The sequence below is a fragment of the Poromitra crassiceps genome (assembly GCF_964638095.1).
Source record: "Poromitra crassiceps genome assembly, chromosome: 4".
Taxonomy (NCBI): Eukaryota; Metazoa; Chordata; class Actinopteri; order Beryciformes; family Melamphaidae; genus Poromitra; species Poromitra crassiceps.
Genome location: NC_139626.1, coordinates 19,707,022 through 19,734,521, shown reverse-complemented (window position 1 = coordinate 19,734,521; position 27,500 = coordinate 19,707,022). Strand labels below are relative to the sequence as shown.

General features: G+C 46.9%; 1 protein-coding gene across 1 annotated transcript in view; it reads left to right on the top strand.

Annotated features, from left to right (window-relative positions):
* The window catches only part of LOC310775134 (heparan sulfate glucosamine 3-O-sulfotransferase 3A1-like), a gene marked incomplete at its 3' end in the record, with an annotated part of 45,587 nt that extends 23,231 nt beyond the window's left edge, over window positions 1-22,356 (top strand). Inside the window, exon 2 of the mRNA XM_083635229.1 lies at window positions 21,735-22,356. Within this exon, the coding sequence (XP_083491355.1) occupies window positions 21,735-22,356 (622 nt within the window). The remainder of the gene's footprint in view (window positions 1-21,734) is intronic.
* Between the last annotated feature and the right edge of the window lie 5,144 nt (window positions 22,357-27,500).

The window sequence follows — 27,500 nt, the reverse complement described above, 5'->3', positions numbered from 1 at the left end:
CAGGCTAAAACATTAGCACGTTGTCAGTGGCTCCGCAGACGCTGCATGCAGCTCTCGGTTACACTTTACATTATCTTGCACCCTCAATAGCCCGCAGCTCCCCAGATGGGAACATATACTCTACAGCCTTACAAGGAGGAAGAGGAGGTTATACTCTACTCTCTTACAGGGAGGAAGAGGAGGTTATACTCTACAGCCTTACAGGGAAGAAGAGGAGGTTATACTCTACAGCCTTACAGGGAGGAAGAGGAGGTTATACTCTACAGCCTTACAGGGAGGAAGAGGAGGTTATACTCTACAGCCGTACAGGGAGGAGGAGGAGGTTATACTCTACAGCCTTACAGGGAGGAAGAGGAGGTTATACTCTACAGCCGTACAGGGAGGAGGAGGAGGTTATACTCTACTCTCTTACAGGGAGGAAGAGGAGGTTATACTCTACAGCCGTACAGGGAGGAGGAGGAGGTTATACTCTACAGCCGTACAGGGAGGAAGAGGAGGTTATACTCTACAGCCTTACAGGGAGGAAGAGGAGGTTATACTCTACAGCCGTACAGGGAGGAGGAGGAGGTTATACTCTACAGCCTTACAGGGAGGAAGAGGAGGTTATACTCTACAGCCTTACAGGGAGGAAGAGGAGGTGTTTTTCCCGTAGCACGCTCACTTTAGCTGGGCCACGGTGGGGCCTCCTTGTTTGTCACTGGGGGTCTTTTGAGTTCTGGGTCAGAGCTCAGCCCCGGGGCAACCGCCGGCTCCGCTTTAGCCATTCTGTGGCGTTTGACCCACTGTGACATTCTACAGCGGGCTCGTTCAACACCTCATTTTTCACCTTATCTTTTCAGCGAAAACCTGTTCCCCCGTCCAGCCCCGCCCCACCTCACCGGAACCGCTGGCAGGCAGCGTGAGCCCACGCAACTGGTGCTGATAGCGCCGCGCGGCGACCTCACGCGCCTCCAAATCACCCGTTCGTTATGCGCGGCACTGCTGCCTCGACAGAAACGAGCTGCGCAAAGTTCCATTTTCCCCGGGCTATTTACTTAATGGATAATGCAAGGGACGCAAAATGGAAATCGCCCGTTCGACCATGTCGTTAACCCCGACTCCTCCCTGCCTGCCTTCCCTATACGCTGCATTTATTCTCATCCCTGGTAGGCATAAATCATGTTGGTAACTAGTTATTACCAAGCTCGTTATTTATTCTGCCCAATGTTTAAAGAGGGGAGGGAGGAGGGGGGGATCCTATCAAATATTTACAGCCTCTGAATGCGAGTAAAGGAGCAGAATCTTCGACTGCTTCTGTCTGCTTCTCTTCCTCTGCTTCTGTCTGGCACGACAATCTAGGGAGGGAAGAACAGCGAGATTCTGCAAGCTTGTGTGTAATTCAAGATTCAAGATTTTTATTGTCACTCCGTTGTACGAGTATGCAGGTGTGAAATTCTTCTGCTGTGGGCTCCGTTACAGACAAGGTGCAGGAGGTAAATAGGTGCAAAACCACAGCAACAACAAATAGGGCACAAAACCACAGCAAGCGACAAATAGACAATTAAGGCAACAGTTAAATAGGAGAGCTAATAACGTCCTAGTGAGTACTAATGAGTTGATGTGGAAAGGAGCGATAAGAGTGAGCTTTTCTACATGCTGATCTCTGGCCCTCTCTGCTGTGGCAGCAGGACGGCACAGAGGCTGAGGGCTTGTCGGTGTGCTGTGCTCGCCGTGGCTTGGCACAGCGAGGAGGAGAAACGATGTGATGTTGCCAGGTGCTTTGTATTCTGAGCCTAGCCTGAGGAGAGAGCGAGGGAGAGAGAGAGAGAGAGAGAGAGAGAGAGAGAGAGGAGATGGAGAGAGAGGAATAGGGGAGAGGAGAGGAGAGGGCATGGAGACCGTGTAATCACTTTTACACCCCCACACTACTATACTGCCTGATGCTTCACTCGTATCCCCAGCCTTCTCCTCCTATACCCACTCCCAATATCTATACCCACTTTTTGGGGGACCACAATGGAAATAAGCCCTAGGGCTTTATTGTGTTTTTATCCTCGGTGATTTCCTGTGATGTTTGTTCTTAACTTATGTTTGATATTTGGTGCTTGTCCTCTTCTTTGTTCTTTTTATCCTATCACCAAATAAATTAATTCATTCATTCATTCTTCTGCCCCCTCCCCCCCCCCCCCCCCAGACACACACACACACACACACACACACACACACACACACACACACAAACACACACACACACAACACACACACACACACACACACACACACACACACACACACACACACACACACACACAGTCTAAACAGAAACCTGAGCTCGTGGGTTATGTGCATTATGCGATCTTAACTTTTGTTCAGCTAGGTAATGTTAGAATCTCTTGTTCGACTTCATGTGCTCCCATTCCAAAACCATGTTTAAAGTTGGCTGTCAAATATTTGCATTTCACGACATAACTATCATATTTCATATGGAAATGATGTTTTACTGACATTTACTGCATTCTGTTCCCGGGTCTCGAAAGCAGGAGAACAATTCAAAAGTTGTAATGCAATTTAGAATGAAAGCGACACCAATTCCCTGCCGTGAGGTGCTCCAAACTGACCGGGCACAAACTACAATGATCTCCTGAATTCCCAGGGAGAAAGTCTGGCAGCCCCTCTACTCCACCTCTGTTGGCTAAGATACTACCTGGCTAATTTTGGCTTCTCGATGTTCGCCTTTGAACAGAACAATGGGTCCCTTTCAGAAGTTCTATTTTAGAAAATCCCAGGCGGTTTGCAGTCAGAGCTCTCAGAAGTAAGCCAACAAGACTTTCAACCTGTCAAGTACTTACTTCAGTCATGTGTGTGTGTGTGTGTGTGCGCACGCGCGCGTGCGTGCGCCCACGCATGTGTGTGTGTGTGTGTGTGTGTGGTACACTACGATTTGGAGTACAATTACAGTACATCGCTGTAAATGATGGACATTGACATGCTTACCTTTGCTGTGGTTCTAGGAGGGAAATATAGCTGAATATGAAATCAGCGGCTCTGCTGCAGTGGCGTGAATATTGTCGAGTCTGTGGATGTTTTAAGTTGCTGATTTATGGCTCTGAGGATAACATATAACATCATTTCCAAAAGCTTTTTTACAACGGATTGTTTGGCTACAAAGTGCTGTGAAAAACATGCTCTAATTTATAACCTTGTCGCCGCCACACACACATGCAATCATGCCAGCGCCACACCCAGCCCGCCCTCCCTCCGTCTCTCATCGCCGTGCGTTGAATCTCCACACAGACCAAACATTGCGTGCGCTGTCATCTGCGTAGCGGCTGATAAATGCCAATAGATGATCTTCTATGCTCGAGGTGGATCTCCGCGCGCTCGCGCTCTCCTCACCTCTTGTTAATGTAAATTGGAGACGGCAGTGAAACCTTCTTACGCGGCCCTCCCTAAGCAAGCGTGACACTAATTCATTCATTTTTACAGGAGCTCCCCCACTGGATGTTAGCCGACTGCGATGGCGAAACACAAGCCACGGCGAGCCCTGCTGCTGCTATGTCCCTCTTCTAATGGAAAACAGATGCAGGCGAAAACTGAAACGACTCAGGATTAAAAGTAGCTAAGCATTGTTGATTGTAGGTATGCCAGAGTTTGAAACAAGCTGCAATTCATCACTGCCCAAACCGTCTCCGGGTGTTTACACCAGGATCAGGTAATGGAGCAGCGTTTGATAAGGATATGCTACGTTGACAAAAATAATGATAGTGGTTTAAACTTAATAAGATAACAGATATGCGTGCTGCCGTATTTGATTAATACGCTATCGTATCTACAGTAGATGCCTTTTCTTGTAGCCGCACCAATCATTTCGTTCCCCTTAAATGGAGCCTGCCATTTTGAGCCCACCACTAACCTGGTGAGCAAACATCATTTAAGCACCTCCGTGAGAGTTTAACGACCGTCTGCTTTTGCGTACATGAGACATCTTCTGGAGTCTGCTCACGTTTCCCCGCACTGATAACTGTAATGAAGCCATCATCTCTGATTTTACAAGACTGTGTTTTAATAAGCCATCTCCTGGAATCCTTATTAGATCACAGAGGGAGTGCTGACCAACGTGGTGGGGCTGAAAGGCGGGGTCATAGCGTAGTCTACAGACCGTCCGTCATGTCACGACTTTAGCTGTTTCTTTACTAAACAGCACAAAAGCAGGGAACGTCTTCGAGAGGATGAACTTATTTGGGCGTTTTCACCCCAATAAGAGGAGAAGAGGTCACATGGGACAAGAGTTTGCTGGTGAGATCAATAACCATCCCTGAGTTAGAGACATGCTCAGGAATGCTGGTGCCAGTGCGCCTCACAATCAAAGAGAGACGGGGGGTGGGATTGTCTTTTTGCCAGCCCATCATTTTGTGGCTGCGTTCTTAGAAATTCACAGTAAGGATGTGAAACTGGGCTTGACTTAGAGACGGGTAATCTCTTATCAGACTTTAGCCCTAATATTTATAAATCATAAGCTTTTTATGTCCTTTTCTGAGCTGTAATACTTCAATTGCTTCTTCTTCTACCAACATCAGCAGCAGTGGCACACAGACGGGTTCTGCGCCGGCAGGAATTTGGCTCAAACCGGACGTCTTTTCAAGTGACAGTTTATGTGGTATATATTCAGCAAAGACTGAAATGTTTACATTGAATGTTTCAGCAGCTTGAAAATCACCATGGTAATGGTCCCAAAGACAAAAGCGCTCGCCTTTTGTCATGGGTAATTATCGCAGAGCAAAGCCTTCCATTTGGCTCTGAACAAATTCACATTGAATTCTGCTCTCGTGCTTTTGACACTGAGCTATTTTCTTTCTTTTTTCCTCTTTTTCTTTTTCTTCCTCAAAATCACGCTTCTACTGTATGTGGAGTTTCAATGCTTATTGAAATGGTTTCGTTTGAGGACATTTGTTCTGGGATTATTATTTTCTTCTTCCCAGATTCAAGAGCAGGAACTACAGAGCCTGGATATTGCACTTGCATTTTCCCTAATGAAGCCACCTATATAAGCTGACATTCAAGAAACACAATACCTTGAAAATGAGCTAGAGTATTAAAACCCAAGTTATTTCCTGCAAGCCGTTGAGACCCTAGAAAACTGACTTGGCAGAAAGAAAAATAGCAGCGATCTGTTGCCAAAGCCGATGCCATTGAAGTAGCATCTCCACAAGGCTCTGTCTGAAACTCCATGTAACTCCGAACAAGTGGGTCAGAGAGATATGAAAAAGTAATGTGTGCTGTGTCTGAGAACCTGCTCACACTGTGTCTGAGAACCTGCTCACAGAATGCATACCCGGAGGCCACAGGCTGACAATAGACACTCCCAATGGGGTTATGATTGTTGTTTGAAGTCTTGAGCCTAAGGCCTTGGCCACACTGATCCGTCAGAAAATGGACAGAACGGATAGACGGATAGATGTATGTCCGTTGCATGTACAAGTAACCTACTTGTACAGCAGGTGGCGGTAAGCACCTTGAAGGTGTCAGCGACCCGCCTATAAACCGAGAGAAGAAGAAAGCTGGCGTCAGCTAGCTGTTAGCTCTGTGCGCTACGTTACTTATGTGGCAATAAAATGCCACCGAATGACCAGATTAGATGGTGAAATCAGATGGTGACATTGACTATCACGTTGTACAACAGTGGTGTACACAGCATTAATTATAGCCTCCTTCACCGCCTCGGCCGCCATCTTCTTTGAAAAGTTGAAACAAATCTCGGAACGCCTCCTCTCGAGACCTCGACTCTGATTGGCTAAACGGACAGTGACTATCCGACCATCCAACCATCCTATACGTCCATCCAGAAAAAGTTCATCCCTCTTCAACTTTCTGTCCATCAAAACGTATGCAAATTTTCTGGATACGTACGCTTCTGAGTAGGGATGGGAATCGAGAACCGGTTCTTGTTGAGAACCGGGTCCCAGTGGATCAATTCCTTGGAAAATTCCTTAACAATTCCACTATCGATTCCATGCGCGATGACGTCACACGCTGCGACACGCACGCAACGCAGCCTTGTTTTGTTTACAGACCGCAGCCACCATGGCGTCTAGGCAGAAGCAAAACGATGACCACAGTGCCACTTGCAATGCTTGCAAAACCTCTATTTCGTCAAAGGGGGGAAATACTAGCAATATGCAGAAACATTTGTCCACACAGCATGCAATAATTTTGGAGGAATATCACGTTTTTGATGTGCTACGGAGTGACGATAACGTGGCTAACAGCAGCGCGGCTAACGTTAGCGCGCCATCTGTTTATAATAGAGAGTAAACTCCTCCAGACCCTGTCGGCTGGTAGGCGCTCTAGGTCAGAGGCTGCAGCGAGTACTTCTTGTGCACCTCTAGCCCCTCCATTCACCCAGGCAGGGAAGAGTAAAATGACCGAGCCGAGGGTAAACAAATGTCACCGTCCGAGCAGTGACTAGTTTGTCTGACATGCCAGCTAAAGTAAAATGTCAAAGTTGCATGTTGTTATAATTCTAACCACTAGTTCTGTTTCATTCATTCCCACTATATATTTTCTATAGGGAGATGACAAAGATGCTCCACCCAAAATACAAACCCCCAAACAGAGCCAGTTTAACAGACACTGATCCCTGCTTGGTATGGGATTGAAAAGAGCAATCTGATCTCAGAGCTGAATAATAATTCATAATTATAATAATAATAATATAAAAGAAAATTAATGTTAATAAACCCGTTTGTAGTCTTTTTTTTCCCTTGCCCAATGAGAATTGATAAGAGAATCGATAAGGAATTGGATCGATAAGCAGAATCGAAAATGGAATCGGAATCGCTAAAATCTTATCAATTCCCATCCCTACTTCTGAGTGCTCCACGGACAGTCGGACAGCTGTCATTGAAAATGAATGGAAGTGAACAGAGAAATGAACGCACACGGACAGACACCACGGATCAGTGTGGCCAAGGCCTTAAGGCTCCTTATAGCCTCCCTCCAGTCAGTTTTTCACTACCTGTATGACTGTTGATTTTCTATGAAAACGCACGTAACCATCTGTGCCAAAGAGCTTACATCGATAAGAACCGAAACCTGTTGTAGTTTGTTACACTGCAACATAATGACTGCAGGCGCTGTTGTAAAAGAAGCAGAACAGCGTCTTGTCTTCAGTAAACTCTTTGTCTGCGATAAAACGGAAGTGGCGGCCATACCATTTCTGGTCATATCTCCGTAAAAAAAAACAAGGTTATTTTAGAAGCCAAAATATTGCTTATTGTCAACAAACCAGCCAAGCTGATGGACTTTATGGAAAGAGCGTGACTCTAACTGGTTAAAAGTTATTATCGCTGTGTTTTGAGCCTGGTGAACACTGAGTTAGCTAACGGCTAACGGCCTCGTCAGACCATTATAATGGCTGACGTCAATACCCGTTTTTACCAACAGCTTATTTTGAGGACTTTGAGCCCAAAATAAGGTTATTTGTCAACAACAAAAATACACTGGGGAACACTGTGGCTCATCAGTAGACCACGGCAAAACCCAGCAAGACATGACATACTGTATCTTAAAAGTGACAAATAGACAGGAGGGGGCTTGAAGGAGGCATGGTTTGATGGTAGGATAGGAGTTGAGCATAACTCCCCATACATGCAAAAACAACAAAAACGCTCATTTTATTTCCAGTCAGTGGAAATGGGACGAGGAAAGTCCAAGATGTCAGCTGGGTTGGACGATACATTAGACTCCCTTTCTGTCTATTTCTTCTCTCCCTGTCTCCCTCATCACTCTCTCTCCCCTTTCACCCAATCCACTCTTCACCAGCGCGCTCCCCTCTCTGATCACATGCAGTCTGGAGCTGTAAGTGAGCGGAGTGTTAGTCTGCGTCTAAAAGCTTTGAGGAGTTCTCAGATGGTGTTGGAGTGTAGCGCCCGTAGCCTCTTCGCCTCCCTCAGCCTCTCAGATGGTGTTGGAGTGTAGCGCCCGTAGCCTCTTCGCCTCCCTCAGCCACTCTTCCGCCACAGTTAGGGAGGGTGAATAATTCACAAGCAAGTTGCCACAAAGATAAAGCTTATTTTCTCCCCTTACGCAATAAACTGGGGACTCACACTCAGCACCAGGAGAAAAAAAGGGCTCCGCTTAAAACACTGCTGATAAATTTATAAGAACATACTGCAAAGCTAACTCTATAAATTTTTTACTAAATCGCATAGCGGTTGTTATATGGAAAGAAAAGAGGGGAGGAAAACAGCCAATGCTCACTGGCAAGGAAAGTGTCCAGCAGGGAGATTGATTTGCACAAGATTTGATGAAAAATAGAAATAAAAATCTTTTTTCTCCTCCCCGCACTTTTTTTTTTTTTTTTACTTCAGTGCAAGATACACTATTATTCCAGCACCCCATTTATCATCAATTCTGACCCAGTAATACAATTTATAGGCCAGATAAAAATTTTTTCTTTTCCAGCCAGAATTTATGAGTTCTGTAATATTTGAGTATAGATGAAAAAATTGCGATTTTCCGAGTGCAGCCAGACAAGAGATCAAGAGATTTCCATGTTGCAGTGGCAGGAGGCCAGCGCGGCTTTTTTCTGCCCTTGTGTTTGAGGTTAGAAGTCCTTGTCTGAATGCTCTCAGCAGCTTGTGTGTGACTGGCTCTAACACAAATGAGACTAGACAACACAAATAGCTATGTGAGCCTTGTGTGCCCAGTGTGTTTGTACCAGGGGACGGACTGGTCCCCGTTTGCCATGTTGCATAACTCTCCGTCATTGTTTTGCACGATACAACTGTTGCTTTTGTAGCTTTTGTCATCCCCCCCCCCCCATTCAATATCCATTGTGTTCAGCAAGATCATGTTGCAAGTGTCAGCTCAATGTTGTGCTCAGTAAGGTTCACGCAACCCATTCAAACCCTTCTGTTTAATTTGAAACATGCACAATCATCGATCTGACAGTGACGCGTTTTTGTTTGTTTGCTACAGCCGACATTTTCAATGTTTGACATCCGCAGTGACTTTGTTAATCTCTGTTATCTGTGTCCCCAGTGTGTTATCTGTGTCCCCAGTGTAATGCAGGGTTCCTTTCCTGGCCCTACTTATTCTTTATCAAAGCCTTGTCATTTCCCTGAGGGAAACGGTAGGCCCTGTCCTCCCATGTTTTTTTTCCAAGAAGAGATGACTCTTCCTTATCTAGTAATTGTGTCCCTCTCAAAATTGCTTCCTACCCCCTGCAGTTCCCACGCACCACTCCAATTCCTCCCACTGTTCCCCTGAACATAGCCCACATTATTTTTAAGTTTCCCAAAAATGCCAGTTGCATGAGGAGGTTTTGTTTCAATAACATGTTTCCCACAGAATAAGGAGCTGTACACAACACAAAATCCTGGTGATCTTGAAGTAGAAGTGCAACTATTTTTTCCATCATGCCGATTGATTCTGACCAAATTTGCGTCAGCTGCTTCACTGTAGAGCTACTTATGTCTTGCTTGCTAGAATGCAGCCCTTTCAGGCCAAAGCCTTTTCAAAGTCAAAACTGTAGGAGAAACTTTCAATCATTTCAATATTTGTTCAACATTTTGAAAAATACATGCTTATTGCTTTGGGTGCTTTTAGGGTCAATTTATGAATGATCATTGTATGTTTAATTAGGTATATGCTATTTGCACCTGTACGTCAAATACGTCGAATTTAAAATGTTTAAGCACGTCTAAAGTATGCACATGACATGTGCACCTATGTGCAGTGAATATGCCACTGTCTCTGACTTGTCCTATCACTCTACTGCCTTATTGCTTGTTGTGTCTCTTGTTGTTTTTGCACTCATATGCCCTGTTATATTTGTACTATGTTGTAAACGGAGTCCACAGTACAAGAATTTCACACGTGATACTTGTACCACGGAGTGACAATAAAAATCTTGAATCTTGAATCTTGATTATTATTGGCCTGTATGGATTTTCAACGACTATAATGGAGAGCCGCCTATCTGAAGCTGTAGGGTCGTAGAGAGGATCCTGTAGGGTTGAAGCTGTAGGGTCGTAGAGAGGATCCTGCAGGACTGAAGCTGTAGGGTCGTAGAGAGGATCCTGCATGACTGAAGCTGTAGGGTCGTAGAGAGGATCCTGTAGGGCTGAAGCTGTAGGGTCATAGAGAGGATCCTGCAGGACTGAAGCTGTAGGGTCGTAGAGAGGATCCTGCATGACTGAAGCTGTAGGGTCGTAGAGAGGATCCTGCAGGACTAAAGCTGTAGGGTCGTAGAGAGGATCCTGCATGACTGAAGCTGTAGGGTCGTAGAGAGGATCCTGCATGACTGAAGCTGTAGGGTCGTAGAGAGGATCCTGTAGGACTAAAGCTGTAGGGTCATAGAGAGGATCCTGCAGGACTGAAGCTGTAGGGTCGTAGAGAGGATCCTGTAGGACTGAAGCTGTAGGGTCGTAGAGAGGATCCTGCAGGACTAAAGCTGTAGGGTCGTAGAGAGGATCCTGCATGACTGAAGCTGTAGGGTCGTAGAGAGGATCCTGTAGGACTGAAGCTGTAGGGTCGTAGAGAGGATCCTGCATGACTGAAGCTGTAGGGTCGTAGAGAGGATCCTGCATGACTGAAGCTGTAGGGTCGTAGAGAGGATCCTGTAGGACTAAAGCTGTAGGGTCGTAGAGAGGATCCTGCAGGACTGAAGCTGTAGGGTCGTAGAGAGGATCCTGCATGACTGAAGCTGTAGGGTCGTAGAGAGGATCCTGCATGACTGAAGCTGTAGGGTCGTAGAGAGGATCCTGTAGGACTAAAGCTGTAGGGTCGTAGAGAGGATCCTGCAGGACTGAAGCTGTAGGGTCGTAGAGAGGATCCTGTAGGACTAAAGCTGTAGGGTCGTAGAGAGGATCCTGCATGACTGAAGCTGTAGGGTCGTAGAGAGGATCCTGTAGGACTAAAGCTGTAGGGTCGTAGAGAGGATCCTGCAGGACTAAAGCTGTAGGGTCGTAGAGAGGATCCTGTAGGACTAAAGCTGTAGGGTCGTAGAGAGGATCCTGCATGACTGAAGCTGTAGGGTCGTAGAGAGGATGCTTATCCTGATGGAGCTCATGCTTGTGGGGAGCTCACACCTGTAATCCCTCAGTGCTCGAGAGCTGGATCTCTCACCACCCAGAGCAGCTGATCACACACACCCTCTTCGATCCAGACCCAAATCTCGGGTGACATCACAGTTGAGCAATTGCAAATGCATTCAACACACACACACACACACACACACACACACACACACACACACACAAAAAACTGCCCGAGTGACATCACTTCCATCACAAATTGTGACTAAGCTAAGATCACAGTTGCTCGAGTGACATCACAGTTGTACATCACAGTTGTCCTACACAGGAGCACGAGATGGATTCGCCCGGGTGACTTTTCACAACTGCCTAACCCTAACCCCTTCCAGGTGACTACATCTCAGGTGAACTCTTGTGCTCATACTGACAAAGTCACTCATAGAAGTGGTTGCACCGCTTAAAAATATAAAAATATATAAAAGTATAGTATAGTAATAAAATAACAGTATGATGATGAAAGGGAGGTCAATTTGATTTGATAGCACACTTGGCTTTTTGTCATTCATTAGTGATTACAGTGGGAAACCCAGAGGTATTTGCAGACCTTGTCCATCTCACATCATATGTCTCCTCTTGCATGCCTTTATGTATGGCAGTGTAATGTAGTGTTACCTGCAGGTAAGGGTCTACGCTGTAATGTAGTGTTACCTGCAGGTAAGGGTCTACGCTGTAATGTAGTGTTACCTGCAGGTAAGGGTCTACGCTGTAATGTAGTGTTACCTGCAGGTAAGGGTCTACGCTGTAATGTAGTGTTACCTGCAGGTAAGGGTCTACGCTGTAATGTAGTGTTACCTGCAGGTAAGGGTCTACGCTGTAACGTAGTGTTACCTGCAGGTAAGGGTCTACGCTGTAATGTAGTGTTACCTGCAGGTAAGGGGCTACGCTGTAATGTAGTGTTACCTGCAGGTAAGGGGCTATGCTGTAATGTAGTGTTACCTGCAGGTAAGGGTCTACGCTGTAATGTAGTGTTACCTGCAGGTAAGGGGCTATGCTGTAATGTAGTGTTACCTGCAGGTAAGGGTCTACGCTGTAATGTAGTGTTACCTGCAGGTAAGGGGCTACGGTGTAATGTAGTGTTACCTGCAGGTAAGGGTCTACGCTGTAATGTAGTGTTACCTGCAGGTAAGGGTCTACGCTGTAATGTAGTGTTACCTGCAGGTAAGGGTCTATGCTGTAATGTACTGTTACCTGCAGGTAAGGGTCTACGCTGTAATGTAGTGTTACCTGCAGGTAAGGGTCTATGCTGTAATGTAGTGTTCCTGCAGGTAAGGGTCTATGCTGTAATGTAGTGTTACCTGCAGGTAAGGGTCTACGCTGTAATGTAGTGTTACCTGCAGGTAAGGGTCTACGCTGTAATGTAGTGTTACCTGCAGGTAAGGGTCTACGCTGTAATGTAGTGTTACCTGCAGGTAAGGGTCTACGCTGTAATGTAGTGTTACCTGCAGGTAAGGGGCTATGCTGTAATGTAGTGTTACCTGCAGGTAAGGGTCTACTCTGTAATGTAGTGTTACCTGCAGGTAAGGGTCTACGCTGTAATGTAGTGTTACCTGCAGGTAAGGTTCTACGCTGTAATGTAGTGTTACCTGCAGGTAAGGGTCTATGCTGTAATGTAGTGTTACCTGCAGGTAAGGGTCTATGCTGTAATGTAGTGTTACCTGCAGGTAAGGGGCTACGCTGTAATGTAGTGTTACCTGCAGGTAAGGGGCTACGCTGTAATGTAGTGTTACCTGCAGGTAAGGGGCTACGCTGCAATGTAGTGTTACCTGCAGGTAAGGGTCTACGCTGTAATGTAGTGTTACCTGCAGGTAAGGGTCTACGCTGTAATGTAGTGTTACCTGCAGGTAAGGGTCTACGCTGTAATGTAGTGTTACCTGCAGGTAAGGGTCTACGCTGCAATGTAGTGTTACCTGCAGGTAAGGGGCTACGCTGTAATGTAGTGTTCAGGGACGTGCACAGAACATTAGAGGGGCAGGGGCTCAAATTCATAAAAGGGCACTACAAATTTGAGGCAATTTGAAGGCCAATTTAGGGGTATAACTCATTTTAAATATTCCGATTTTAACCAGATTTAGAGGAATATCTCATTTTAGGATGAGACTTGTCACGGAAAAATAACTCCATAACTGAATAATATTAGTATAAGTTGCATGCTGTTGCAATACTGTTGTGAAATCATTTAAGCATCAATATGTATTTGCTCCTTTTCTCCCTTTAGGTTGTTGTACTACAACAGATAGCAACACAGGCAGAAACATTGAACGATACTGAGTGAGGCTTGTAATATACCATGCATTTTAACCATAATTCTAAAAAGCAAGACAGAAGATTTAGATAAGGTGTATTAGAATTTTTTTTATTTTTTGCGGATTCAACAACACAACATCCCTTTCCAATAGTGTAAAGTAAAAAATATTTTCAAGAGCAACAATTCTGCATTTGTTCCCTATATTTTGGTTATTTATTTATTGGGTGGTTTATTTATTTATGTATTTATTTATTCATTCATTTTTGGGTTCATTTTTGGGTTGGTGCCTTCAGGGGCATTTTAGAAAAACACTGCTCCATGCAGAGGCCTATTACAAATGGTGCATTCAAGGCCAAGAGAGCTCGGAAAAGGCATTTCTCTTTGAATGCTGCCTTCAGTGACGGCATGGAAAGGGCAATTCCATACAAAGCACCATTAGAAATGCATTCATGGTCAGGAAAGGGCACTTTTTATTTTATTTTTTAATGTGTCTGAGCTGTTTGTTTTGTTCATGTGTTGTTGGAATGAAAATAAAAAATGTATTATAATAATAAAAAAAAAATAATAATAATAATAATAATAATAATAAAAAATAATAATAAATAGGGCACTTTTCACAGACTGAAAAAAAGGCAGGGGCTCAAGCCCCCTTTCATGTCTATGTGTGCACGTGCCTGGTAGTGTTACCTGCAGGTAAGGGACTACGCTGTAATGTAGTGTTACCTGCAGGTAAGGGTCTACGCTGTAATGTAGTGTTACCTGCAGGTAAGGGTCTACGCTGTAATGTAGTGTTACCTGCAGGTAAGGGTCTACGCTGTAATGTAGTGTTACCTGCAGGTAAGGGTCTACGCTGTAATGTAGTGTTACCTGCAGGTAAGGGGCTACGCTGTAATGTAGTGTTACCTGCAGGTAAGGGTCTACGCTGTAATGTAGTGTTACCTGCAGGTAAGGGTCTATGCTGTAATGTAGTGTTACCTGCAGGTAAGGGGCTACGCTGTAATGTAGTGTTACCTGCAGGTAAGGGTCTACTCTGTAATGTAGTGTTACCTGCAGGTAAGGGTCTACGCTGTAATGTAGTGTTACCTGCAGGTAAGGGACTATGCTGTAATGTAGTGTTACCTGCAGGTAAGGGGCTACGCTGTAATGTAGTGTTACCTGCAGGTAAGGGTCTATGCTGTAATGTAGTGTTACCTGCAGGTAAGGATCTACGCTGCAATGTAGTGTTACCTGCAGGTAAGGGTCTACGCTGTAATGTAGTGTTACCTGCAGGTAAGGGTCTATGCTGTAATGTAGTGTTACCTGCAGGTAAGGGGCTACGCTGCAGCAGGTTGACGGAGCAGGAAAGCATGCCCCTAGAGGAGCTGGCTTTCTCATCGCCACACAGCAGTCATTACTCTAAATCACCCCCATCACCCCTTCCTCCTCCTCCTCCTCCTCCTCCTCCTCCTCTCTCTCTGACCTCCGCTAACATCCACTGACCTGGAAAATGTCTGGTGAGCCGAAGCCACCGAGAGCGGCGCTGGCCCTCGCTTCCCCTGCAAACAGCACAAAATATTGAGCCAATTACAAGATGATTATCTGGTGGTGGTGGCAGGGGGAACACTGTGGGGGTGTATGTCTGCCTGCCAGGCCTCCCTGCTGGAGGAGGCAGCATGAATGAAAGGCTTGCGGGGGAGAAGTGGACAGCACTCATGCCCACTTGCCTCTCTGTCTTTACAGCTCCCGTCAATTGACAAGACATTGGCCCCGATCCAAGCCCCTCTCTCAAAGGTCCGGGATAACGCCAGGAAACGGCTCATTCTGAGTTGATCGCTTGTTAGTTTGTCTTACTTCCCCCTAACTCACAGTTCATACCGTCATATTGCGCATGCGCTCGGTTAAACTTTACGGTGAATAAGACCTCATGGTGCATTTAGACAGGAACGTTTTTCGCCATTTCTGTACGCAGCAGGCAGACGTGAGTCACCATGTGTATATGAGGGCAGAGTTGAGTATATGAGGTGGATTTGCGAGTGAAATGTGTGCAGTGGGGAAGCGAACGCAGTGATGCATCAGGCCCCTTATTCCGAAGCGGTTATTTTATAGACAAGCGTACAAAGGGCGCATTGAGTGATGTGCTACACCGTTACCGTGCGCCTTGGAATTTGTGTTTTAACAGGGAATAGAGTTGCCCGAACGAGTCCTGGCATCCGACCCCGCCTAGTTGGTTCCATATGAGAGGATGCTTTCCAAGTACAGCATGTGCCATGTTCTGTCACATACTGTACACGATCCGTGCCTATTTGTTGTGTCATACATTTCCCAGTCATATTAAATCGATTTCATTTTCTCTGCAGAGCCTAAATTTAGGCCTAAGCAGTAAATTCGATTGTATGAAAGAGACCTGGGTTGGTGTGCTGTGTTTCTTGCTTGGAACTGGGTGTGTACATTGTTTGGTGAGTGAATCCTGCGGCCTGTGTTTCATGCATCAGTAGTGCTTTCTGCTTAGGGAGTCGTATTTTAACAGCCCGATGAAGACTTCAAAGGAGGCTTTGGTACTGCAGTAAATCTCAGGACCTTGGAAGGTTTGTCATCTGTTACATCACCTAATAAAGTTTCATTAGAAAGAAAGAACTGCATGCTGCTCTACAATGGAAAGAAATACTCTTGCGTAGTCCACATAAACCCAAAGGTTCCTTATTGGTCCATCCAACACTAATAGTGAAGAATTTAAGCTCTTTGTCTATATCTGTCTTTCTCTCTGCTTAATGCAGATGTTCAGACGTTTTTGTTTCACAGGAGAACAAGGTTGGAGCTTAGTGCTTACTGGTATCCGTTTTACATGACTAAACCCCACAGAGGAACAGTGAAACCTTTCTTCCAATAACTATAAAATTTACATCAACCAGAATATCAGATTGCTCAGTGCCTTCCAAACATGGCTTCACGTTGCACGCCATAACCCCGCACACACCATTGACCCCGAAAAATCCCCCTCGAGTGCCCCTGCAACGCCACACCGCTGTGAGTGCAGAGACCACACAACAAGCAAGATGCACGCTATCAAATATGGATGCTTCCTTTAGAACAAACTCATTTCTTTTTCATAAAGCTTTTTTTTTTGCATCGTATAGTTGGGGGTAAAGATCGGTTTGCTAGTTGCTTGAGAGCCTGGTGATTCCCAAACCAGCGTGTCATCAATAAACAGACACTCAGGATGGCTACCTGCACGCCAGCATCTAGGATCCCCCATTTCACTTTTTTTTCTGAAATTTTTCCCATTTTCTCCCCAATTTTACTTGGGCAATTCCCTGTCCCGTTCGTTGCTCCACCCCCAATCTGGGGAAAGTTCCTTTGAAACGTGCAGCGGCCAGGTGCTTCTTTTCACCTGACAGCGAGGAGTTTCACCGGCAGGACGTAGCGCTTGGGAGGATCACGCTATTCCCTTCAGCTCCCCTTTCCTCCTGAACAGGCGCCGATGACCGACCAAAAGAGGCAGTAGTGCAGCGACCAGGACACATACCCTTATGGATGTTCCTGGTTCCCTGGTGGATGTTCACACCAAGGCAACAAAAAGCTTCACTCGCTCGAGTTTGACTGCATGAATTGTTTGCCAAAGTTGAAAAATTTCAACTTAATCGAATGAGCGTATGAGAGACGTGCCACGCAATTTCGCTGCCCGGGGGAAAACGGCGTCTGCTCGCGTGTTTGCATTGACTTTATATGTAATCTCAACACGCAAATTTGCTAATTTCGCCCAGTTAACCCGGCTTCCCACCCTCAGACACGGCCAATTGTGCCTGTGTGGACGCCCGTCCCGACCAAGCCGGCGGTAACACGGGGGTGTTGTTTTAGGACGCCATCCTGCAGTGTGAGTCTGGGCTCTGAGTGCGTACTCCTCAGACTAATGTGAGAGGAAGGGAGCCTTGTCCCTCTTCCCGTACAGCTGGAGGAGAGGTTACTGATACCCAGAGCAGTGGAGGTCAGGCAGCAGAGAGGTTACTGATACCCAGAGCAGTGGAGGTCAGGCAGCAGAGAGGTGACTGATACCCAGAGCAGTGGAGGTCAGGTGGCAGAGAGGTTACTGATACCCAGAGCAGTGGAGGTCAGGCAGCAGAGAGGTTACTTATACCCAGAGCAGTGGAGGTCAGGCAGCAGAGAGGTTACTGATACCCAGAGCAGTGGAGGTGAGGCAGCAGAGAGGTTACTGATACCCAGAGCAGTGGAGGTCAGGCAGCAGAGAGGTTACTGATACCCAGAGCAGTGGAGGTGAGGCAGCAGAGAGGTTACTGATACCCAGAGCAGTGGAGGTCAGGCAGCAGAGAGGTTACTGATACCCAGAGCAGCAGAGAGGTTACTGATACCCAGAGCAGTGGAGGTCAGGCAGCAGAGAGGTTACTGATACCCAGAGCAGTGGAGGTCAGGTGGCAGAGAGGTTACTGATACCCAGAGCAGTGGAGGTCAGGCGGCAGAGAGGTTACTGATACCCAGAGCAGTGGAGGTCAGGCAGCAGAGAGGTTACTGATACCCAGAGCAGTGGAGGTCAGGCGGCAGAGAGGTTACTGATACACAGAGCAGCAGAGAGGTTACTGATACCCAGAGCAGCAGAGAGGTTACTGATACCCAGAGCAGAGGAGGTCAGGCAGCAGAGAGATTACTGATACCCAGAGCAGTGGAGGTCAGGCAGCAGAGAGGTTACTGATACCCAGAGCAGTGGAGGTCAGGCAGCAGAGAGGTTACTGATACCCAGAGCAGCGGAGGAGGTCAGGCAGCAGCCGGCATTGCGGGTGGATGTCAAGACATCAGCACACCTGTGTCACCGCACTTGCTCTTATCGACCGCTTCCCTAGCATCACCCTCCCTTGTGCTGACCGTGTGGTCTGTGGTTGCCAGATTAGCTCCACTCAGGAGGATACTGACCGGATGCATCTGTTGACATTGAACTGAACGTTTAGAAGTGGGGAGGGGGACACACCACACCACTGATTTAGACATGGCTTTTAATTCTGTCTCACACATAGACTAGTAGTTCTGTTTTTCACAATGCATCTTTTCTTTGTAAAAGTGGTCAAAGAAAATGTTGGGAGTGTTGCATGAGAAAGCGCAAGGCCATCAGCGAAAGCAGCCATTTCATTGAGGATGACAGTTGGTGTCTTGTGGAGATGCACTCCCTCTGTGTAAAGCTTGGCCCCAGCAAAGGTCTCGGTGCCCTCTCTCTCATTCAGTTCTGTGTATGTTCATCGGAGCCTCTGTCTCATTCAGTTCTGTGTATGTTCAATGGAGCATGATTGTTTACCAGCCTGTTTGCAAGGCAGAAAGACACCGGCCGTCGCATCGGGAGAAGTGGCTTGGGGGCAGGAGAGAGCTGTCTTTTCTCTGAACGTGCTGGTAAATGGCTAATAAACGACCTGCTGGTAAACGACTAATTAACGACCGCAGATTGAAGCATCGAGCCATCTTCTCTCTCCACGTTTTGTAGAAGAGTTCAGAGGGCCTCAGTAGTTCTGTCATGGCCAGCAAACTGCATCTAGCCTGGGAGCAGCCCAGGCCACTTTGTCACCACCAGTCCTGGCTTTAAGCAGCAGCCAGGCCTGGCTTTAAGCAGCAGCAGCCAGGCCTGGTTTTGGGCAGCAGCAGCCAGGCCTGGCTTTAAGCAGCGCCAGCCAGACCTGGTTTTAAGCAGTGGCAGCCAGACCTGGTTTTAAGCAGTGGCAGCCAGGCCTAGCTTCAAGCAGTGGCAGCCAGGCCTGGTTTTAAGCAGCAGCAGCAGCCAGGCCTGGTTTTAAGCAGTGGCAGCCAGACATGGTTTTAAGCAGCAGCAGCAGCCAGGCCTGGTTTTAAGCAGCGCCAGCCAGACCTGGTTTTAAGCAGCAGCAGCAGCCAGGCCTGGTTTTAAGCAGTGGCAGCCAGGCCTGGTTTTAAGCAGCAGCAGCAGCCAGGCCTGGTTTTAAGCAGCGCCAGCCAGACCTGTTTTTAAGCAGCAGCAGCAGCCAAGCCTGGTTTTAAGCAGTGGCAGCCAGACCTAGCTTCAAGCAGCGGCAGCCAGACCTGGTTTTAAGCAGTGGCAGCCAGGCCTGGCTTTAAGCAGCAGCAGCAGCCAGGCCTGGTTTTGAGCAGCAACAGCAGCCAGACCTGGTTTTAAGCAGCAGCAGCAGCCAGGCCTGGTTTTAAGCAGTGGCAGCCAGGCCTAGCTTCAAGCAGCGGCAGCCAGGCCTGGTTTTAAGCAGTGGCAGCCAGGCCTGGCTTTAAGCAGCAGCAGCAGCCAGGCCTGGTTTTAAGCAGCAGCAGCAGCCATACCTGGTTTTAAGCAGCAGCAGCAGCCAGGCCTGGTTTTAAGCTGTGGCAGCCAGGCCTAGCTTCAAGCAGCGGCAGCCAGGCCTGGTTTTAAGCAGTGGCAGCCAGGCCTGGCTTTAAGCAGCAGCAGCAGCCAGGCCTGGTTTTGAGCAGCAGCAGCCAGGCCTGGCTTTAAGCAGCGCCAGCCAGACCTGGTTTTAAGCAGTGGCAGCCAGACCTGGTTTTAAGCAGTGGCAGCCAGGCATAGCTTCAAGCAGCAGCAGCCAGGCCTGGTTTTAAGCAGCAGCAGCAGCCAGGCCTGGTTTTAAGCAGCAGCCAGGCCTGGTTTTAAGCAGTGGCAGCCAGGCCTAGCTTCAAGCAGCAGCAGCCAGGCCTGGTTTTAAGCAGTGGCAGCCAGGCCTGGCTTTAAGCAACAGCAGCAGCCAGGCCTGGCTTTAAGCAGCAGCAGCAGCCAGGCCTGGCTTTAAGCAGCGGCAGCAGCCAGGCCTGGCTTTAAGCAGCGGCAGCAGCCAGGCCTGGCTTTAAGCAGTGGCAGCAGCCAGGCCTGGCTTTAAGCAGCGGCAGCAGCCAGGCCTGGCTTTAAGCAGCAGCAGCAGCCTGGCCTGGCTTTAAGCAGCGGCAGCAGCCAGGCCTGGCTTTATGCAGCGGCAGCAGCCAGGCCTGGCTTTAAGCAGCAGCCAGGCCTGGCTTTAAGCAGCAGCAGCAGCCAGGCCTGGCTTTAAGCAGCAGCCAGGCCTGGCTTTAAGCAGCAGCAGCCAGGCCTGGCTTTAAGCAGCAGCCTGGCCTGGCTTTAAGCAGCAGCAGCAGCCAGGCCTGGCTTTATGCAGCGGCAGCAGCCAGGCCTGGCTTTAAGCAGCGGCAGCAGCCAGGCCTGGCTTTAAGCAGCAGCCAGGCCTGGCTTTAAGCAGCAGCAGCAGCCAGGTGGATGAATAATTGAGGCGTGCATTCTGTACTTTGCTGAATGTTAAAGCTGTATTCTGCAGAGGCTCTAAATGGCAGAGGGAGGGCGCGTTAATCATTCATGGGCTGCTCTTCCCCGCTTTGCTTCAGGTCACTGTCCTAGAGGCGCTGGGGCCAAATGAAAGAGGAGAGAGGCGAGAGAGGAGAGAGGAGAGGAGTAGGAGTGGATGAGTGTCATGGGCGAATGGATTAGCTTGTTTCTTCTCATCCACTTTCTGTATCCGCGGTGGAAAAGGACACGAGCACACATGAGGGAATGTTGCCGAGTAAAGTCTGCAACCAAATGTTATCACTCGGGGTTTGCCCGGTTGAACTTTGTTGCTGTAAATATTTGAGGTGGGATTTATGGGCGTTCTTTCATCGCCAGGGTTTAATTTCATAGAGGCCGAGGCCCGAGACATTTAGAATATCAGTCTTTATGACTAGTTACTTCACCGTATGCCCCGGCTGCTCAAGTGGAACTGTTTATAACACCTACAAACATAGTCATTTTACAAATCGTGTTTCAAATAAATACAATATGAAAGCATAAACACAGCTACAATCATGTGAGGCGAAAAACACACGTTCCATTGTGGAACTTGTGGTGTTGCGGTAATTTTTTGGATGTTCTTCCACCATTCATTGCAGATGGTGAAAGACAAGCAGGTGATGATCAATTACAGCATGCTGAGAGGGCTGAGAGGCTCAAGTATCAATATTTTATAAGCAGCCATACCATATGTACCGTATAGAGATTGACATGTCATATTGGAGTAGTGTGGAATACCTACTTTCAAATGGAGCCAGACGAAAGCCCCTCTTGATTTCATAAGCCCTTAGACTACATTAAGAAACACTTGATGACTGCAAGAATGTCAATACATGCAGAGAAGAGCCTGGGCGCTGCTGCTCTGAAACATTTGGTCACACCTCTTGGCAGTTAATTGAGCTTGGAGACACAGACACCCGGTAAAGACTAAATAAATAAACTGCTATAAACAAACAGTTTCAAATGTTATTCTTGATTGATGGGATTATACATTTCTGATGACACAGTTCATCCAGCTGGAATGTTTATTGTAACAAGAGTGGCTGCACAATTGTGAGAGTTGACAAATGTGTTTCAGTGAGGAGCGCAGGTCAAACAAATTCTTCACTTCCTTTTCCCCATCTCTTTCCACTTTCCCTCTTCTCAGGGAGCTGATGCCCAAGACCCTGGAGGGCCAGATCACCATGGAGAAAACCCCCAGCTACTTTGTGACCAGAGAGGCTCCGGCCAGGATCGCCGCCATGTCCCGGGACACCAAGCTGATTGTGGTGGTGCGCGACCCGGTCACCAGGGCCATCTCCGACTACACCCAGACGCTGTCCAAGAAGCCTGACATTCCCTCCTTCGAGAGCCTGACCTTCAAAAACAGGACTACGGGCCTCATCGACACCTCGTGGAGCGCCGTCCAGATCGGCATCTACGCCAAGCACCTGGACAACTGGCTGCAGTACTTCCCCATGGAGCAGATCCTGTTCGTGAGCGGAGAGCGGCTGATCAGCGACCCGGCTGGAGAGCTGGGCCGCGTGCAGGACTTCCTGGGGCTCAAGAGGATCATCACAGACAAACACTTTTACTTCAACCAGACCAAGGGCTTCCCCTGCCTCAAGAAGGCCGAGGGCAGCAGCAAGCCCCACTGCCTGGGCAAAACCAAAGGCCGCACCCACCCCAACATTGACCCCCAGGTGGTGCAGAGGCTACGGGACTTCTACAGGCCCTTCAACATGAAGTTCTACCAGATGACGGGCCGTATTTTTGGCTGGGACGATTGAGCGTGTTTGTTTTCTCAGTGACCCTGAAGACTGTCGACTGTGAAATACGGCCCGAGTCGCCCGCAGCGCCGAGCCTGAGCAATATGTGTCTGAGAGAGGAGAATATTATGAGAGGCCTAATTTACCCTCAGCGGCACGCCAGATATGCAATGTTTCACTCTAACATATTCCATCAAAAGAGTTGGCTCGAATCCAACAGCAGAGAAATTATGTTCTTCTAAAAAAATATATATTTTGTTTTATGAAGGGATTACATCGTATCTCCCTGCACTATCAGAAGGAAGTGTTTTTTTTTCTGTTTGGAAGTCCTGTGCTGTGACAAAAATGACAGTATGCAATGCTTCTGTGTAAGAAGTTTGGGGAAATCACACTGTGTCCTAGGGCTTTGATAAAAGCCTGCGTGATTTAATGCCATATTTTAAAGATACCTAGCTGCTTTCGAAGCTTAACATTTTTGTAGAAAAAGATGAAAAGATAAAAATATATGTATTTTTGAAATGTATTTATTCAAGAATTATACAAACAGTATGTATGTATTTTAATAACCCATCAGTGATATTTTGTTATCTTATTATTAGGCCCTCCATGCCTCTCGTTCTCGAGCTTTGTTTGTTTTATGCTGTACACGAAAAATACCCCCCCCCCCCCCAATATTCATTTCTGGTTATCCATCCTAATATCTATTTACCATACATGGACAAGTTCCCACACTTGTTTCTACTTAGCTTGCAATTCCAGTGCTGTGAGTTTGTTATTTCAAGTGCCGTTTCCCCACCTTCAGTTAATGAAGTTAATTAAATTAGCAGTTAACGATAGCACTCGCTGTTATCCAAGCAACAGCGACTCTGGTGTGGGGAGAAGACCTCCAGAGGGCCTACCCAAACCATGACTCAAATTTCCTCAACATGCCTCCTTGTGAACTGAATACACTTGATGTCATTGGCCTTCCTTGCCTCGAGGCGAGGCTTGTGTGGAAGGCTCTTTAAAGCCAGGGAGCTTGAGAACAATGGCCAAGTTGTGTTCCCGATTTCTATCTCCTTGTATCATGAGCCACTTTCTCAAAGCAGATGTGCCTCGACTAGACACATATCCATCAGTGCTGTTTGATCTGAGCGTCAGCAAAGAACGCCATATTGATTTTCTGCATTCTGTCTGTCATCAATCTTACCACACTGTTCCGATTGTCGTCTACCTAATTTAAAGCCATGGAATTTCTAAGGCACACTTTGAATAAAAGATAAGTTATATGTAAATATTTCCATGTTTTTCCTCTCACTTTTTTTGTGGGGGGGGGGGGGGGGTCATGCCAGTTATTCCACAAATGTATGAATACATGTAATTGGATACTGCATCCACAAAGTGAAGGAGAGAACATTGAAGTAGTTAAAGTGCTGCTCACGCGTCCGACAGGCTCAGCTTACTACAGAGCAGTAAGTGCTGCTGCCTGGCTCCTCTGCTATCTCTGCTGCTTCACGTTGTCTCTGTTTATCTCTGCCCAGCCTGCGGCGCACAATGTCAAAGGAGACACTGAGGACTTTAAAAGCTGCTTTCAATCTCAAAGCATTATTTTTGGACTCTTGGTGTCGCCGGCAGCTGGAGGAGTCAATGGGGTCTCCAAGTGGGGTCGCCTGGAAAAAAAAGAAATAAAATAAAATAAATATATAATATATAAAAATTATATAATATAAATATATAAAATGATATAATAATATAATATATATATTTATATTTATACATATATATTTATTTATATAATATATTTATATATATATACTGTATATATATATATACTGTATATATATATATACTGTATATATATATATATACCGTATATATATATATATATAAGGGATGTGAATCTTCACTGGCCTCACAATTCGATTCGATTACGATTCATCTGTCAACGATTCGATTCCACGATGCATCTCGATACAGCTCAAAGTGTATCACATCCTCAATGTTCTATGTTATTACTGCACATGGATACTTTTTCATCAATTAATACAAGCAGTCAGATAAATATCAACTCCCTTTTTTACTTAGAAAGTGCTGAATGTCAACATAAATTTTAAATAAACGATTCAGCGATTATCTGTCACCAATCCGATTCTGCTGAATGGCAACACCACTGTGGCATGGGCTTAAAGGTTTGCGCTTGTTCAATCTTTCTCTGTCTTTTCTCCCTCAGACTTTTGTTCCATTTCTCCCCATCTCTGTTTGTTGATTTTCTCGCCTCCTCTACTGCCCCCTGTATGTTTAACTTTGCTGAAGGAATATCTTAGCCTCTCCCTCCTGCTCTCTGGTGATTGAGTTGAATAAATGGCCTCCGTCTGTCATTCTGACAGCCACTTTGCAGATGAGCCATCACGAGGAGGAAATCTGTTGACATCAAAGTCTACAAACTTGTGAAGCCTATCCACGCCGCTCGTCGACTGATGAAATTACGTTGCGTCACTTTTAACAACCAGTGGGGAGAGGTGGAGAGGGAGAGTGGGGGGGCAAAGGGAAGGAGATGCTGATGTTCATTTGTTGACTTGTCCAATTTGTTTGTTATTCCTTCCTGAGTGGGTCAGCGGGGGCGGGGCCTCTTGAGCGAAGGTTCGTCAAAGTAATAAACACAGACAGTTCTCGCCGTCCCGCTCAATCCTCTGAAGGGCAGCTAACTACGGACGAGGAAATGAAACGGCAACATCTGCTGTGGGAGGCCGTGCAGACCACCCCTGTCAGAGAGCATTCAGCTCAATATCAATGGCATGGACACGGAGAGAACGTGAAGTCTGTCTATTGAGAAAGGCCCTGACCGCATGTGGTGGTTTTCTGAGGGCGGGGAGAGCTGCTGCAGAAAGACGGGCATTTCTGCGAGTCTCTCAAGACTCTTTCATCGTCTCTTTCTCTCCTCTTATAGTCACCCCCCTTCATTCGCCGCTTCCATCAAAGTTGCTTCTCTCTGCCTCATTCGCACACATACACACACACACACACACACACACACACACGTACATGGCACACACACACATGCACATGGCACACACACAGTGCACACTGCACACACATCCTCATACGGCATCTCGGCGCTCCCCTCCCCATCTGTTTGCATGTGTGTGTTGCCAAGACAGCAGACGGTGGTGTGCAGGAGCACCTGTGTGAAGTCACCTGTGCACAATTAGCCTGCCTGCACCCCTACCCCCCCCTCCCCGCCCACCAAGCCCCTCATGAACCCTGACTAAGCCACCAGACCCTCCACTCATCCAGACCGCCTCTCTCTACACACGCATACCGCTGAGCCTGTTTTTCCACACACACACACACACACACACACACACATTACAGACACATGGCAAGAGGGGCGGGCTGTACAATAACAAGCACCATCGCCTTAGAAAAACAAGATTCTGCATGTAGCGTGTGTGTATATAGAGTGCATGTGAAGTGCATGTATGCGTGCATGTGTGTGTGTGTGTGTGTGTGTGTATGTGTGTATAGAGTGCATGTGAAGTGCATGTATGTGTGTATATAGAGTGCATGTGAAGTGCATGTATGTGTGTGTATATAGAGTCAATGTGAAGTGCATGTATGTGTGTGTGATGTATATAGAGTGCATGTATGTGTGTGTGTATATAGAGTGCATGTGAAGTGCATGTATGTGTGTGTGATGTATATAGAGTGCATGTATGTGTGTATCTGTATATAGAGTGCATGTGAAGTGTATGTATGTGTGTGTGCAAAGAGTGCATGTGAAGTGCATGTATGTGTGTGTGATGTATATAGAGTGCATGTATGTGTGTGTGTGTATATAGAGTGCATGTGAAGTGCATGTATGTGTGTGTGTGTGTGTGTATATAGAGTGCATGTGAAGTGCATGTATGTGTGTGTATATAGAGTGCATGTATGTGTGTATATAGAGAGTACATGTATGTGTGTGTGTGTGTGTGTGTGTGTGTGTGTGTGTGTGTGTGTGTATAGAGTGCACGTGAAGTGCATGTATGTGTGTATATAGAGTGCATGTGTGAGATCGCTTTGAAGAACAGGACAGTGGTGGTCAGAGTGCATTTGACATATGTGCACACTGCACACACTCAGACACATGGAAAGCTGCGTGCATTTGTACACTACCAGGCAAACGTTTAGACATGCATTTTTTTCTCTATTAAGCGGTGCAGCTGCTTCTATAAGTGAGTTTGTGTGTCCGTTCGAGCACGGGATGTCGGTATGAGTCGACATCTGTAGCCGAGATGTGACAGTGCGCACGAGATCTAGACTAGGCCCCTCCCCGCCGGCTGCGCATGGAAGTGAGAGTAGAGACAGAAAGCGCCGCGGCTCAAAGCCGGTAAAACATGCACGCACGCACGCACGCACGCACACACACACACACACACACACACACACACACACACACACACACACAGTGCCAGTGAGAGGGGGTGGGTAGTGTCCTGCGCGAATCTGCACCGCTTACTCCAACACGGTGTGATTTGTTTTATTGCACGGTTTTTCACATTTGAGAATAATAGTCATTAGTAAAGACATCAAAATTGTGAAATACAACAAATGGAATTATGCAGTGACCAGAATAGTTTTACATCAAAACTATCTTACATTTTATATTCTTCAAAGTTGGCAACAATTGCTTTGATGGAAGAAATTCATACATGGTAGGCATCAACTTCACTATTTAATTGTCTATTTGTCTATGCTGGAATTCAAGCTTCCAGCATAATAAACCTTTAGATCAAATTGGCTTTCAGATAATGAAAAACATGAAACTCATCAAACATGCGCACATGTAAAGTTACATTCTCTGTCACACAATGACACGCATCACGGTTTCATATACACACACTCCATCGCACACATGCATGCTCACGCAAAGGTGCACTCACACTTTCTCACATGCATACAAAATCACTCTGTCACATGCGCGCAGAAACACACTCACACGCAGACCCACCGGGATGAGGAACAGCGTGCGGCCACAGTCACCACCCACTCGTGCCCCGCGGCGGGACATGGAGGGGATCAGACCTCTGTTTTCTCAGGATCCCAGAGGAGAAGCCCTTAATCCCTGTCCTAGTCTGAGCAAACATCTCCGCCAGGCACGCTCCGCACACAGCCTTCATCAAAACAGCCGAGGGGATGACTGAGTC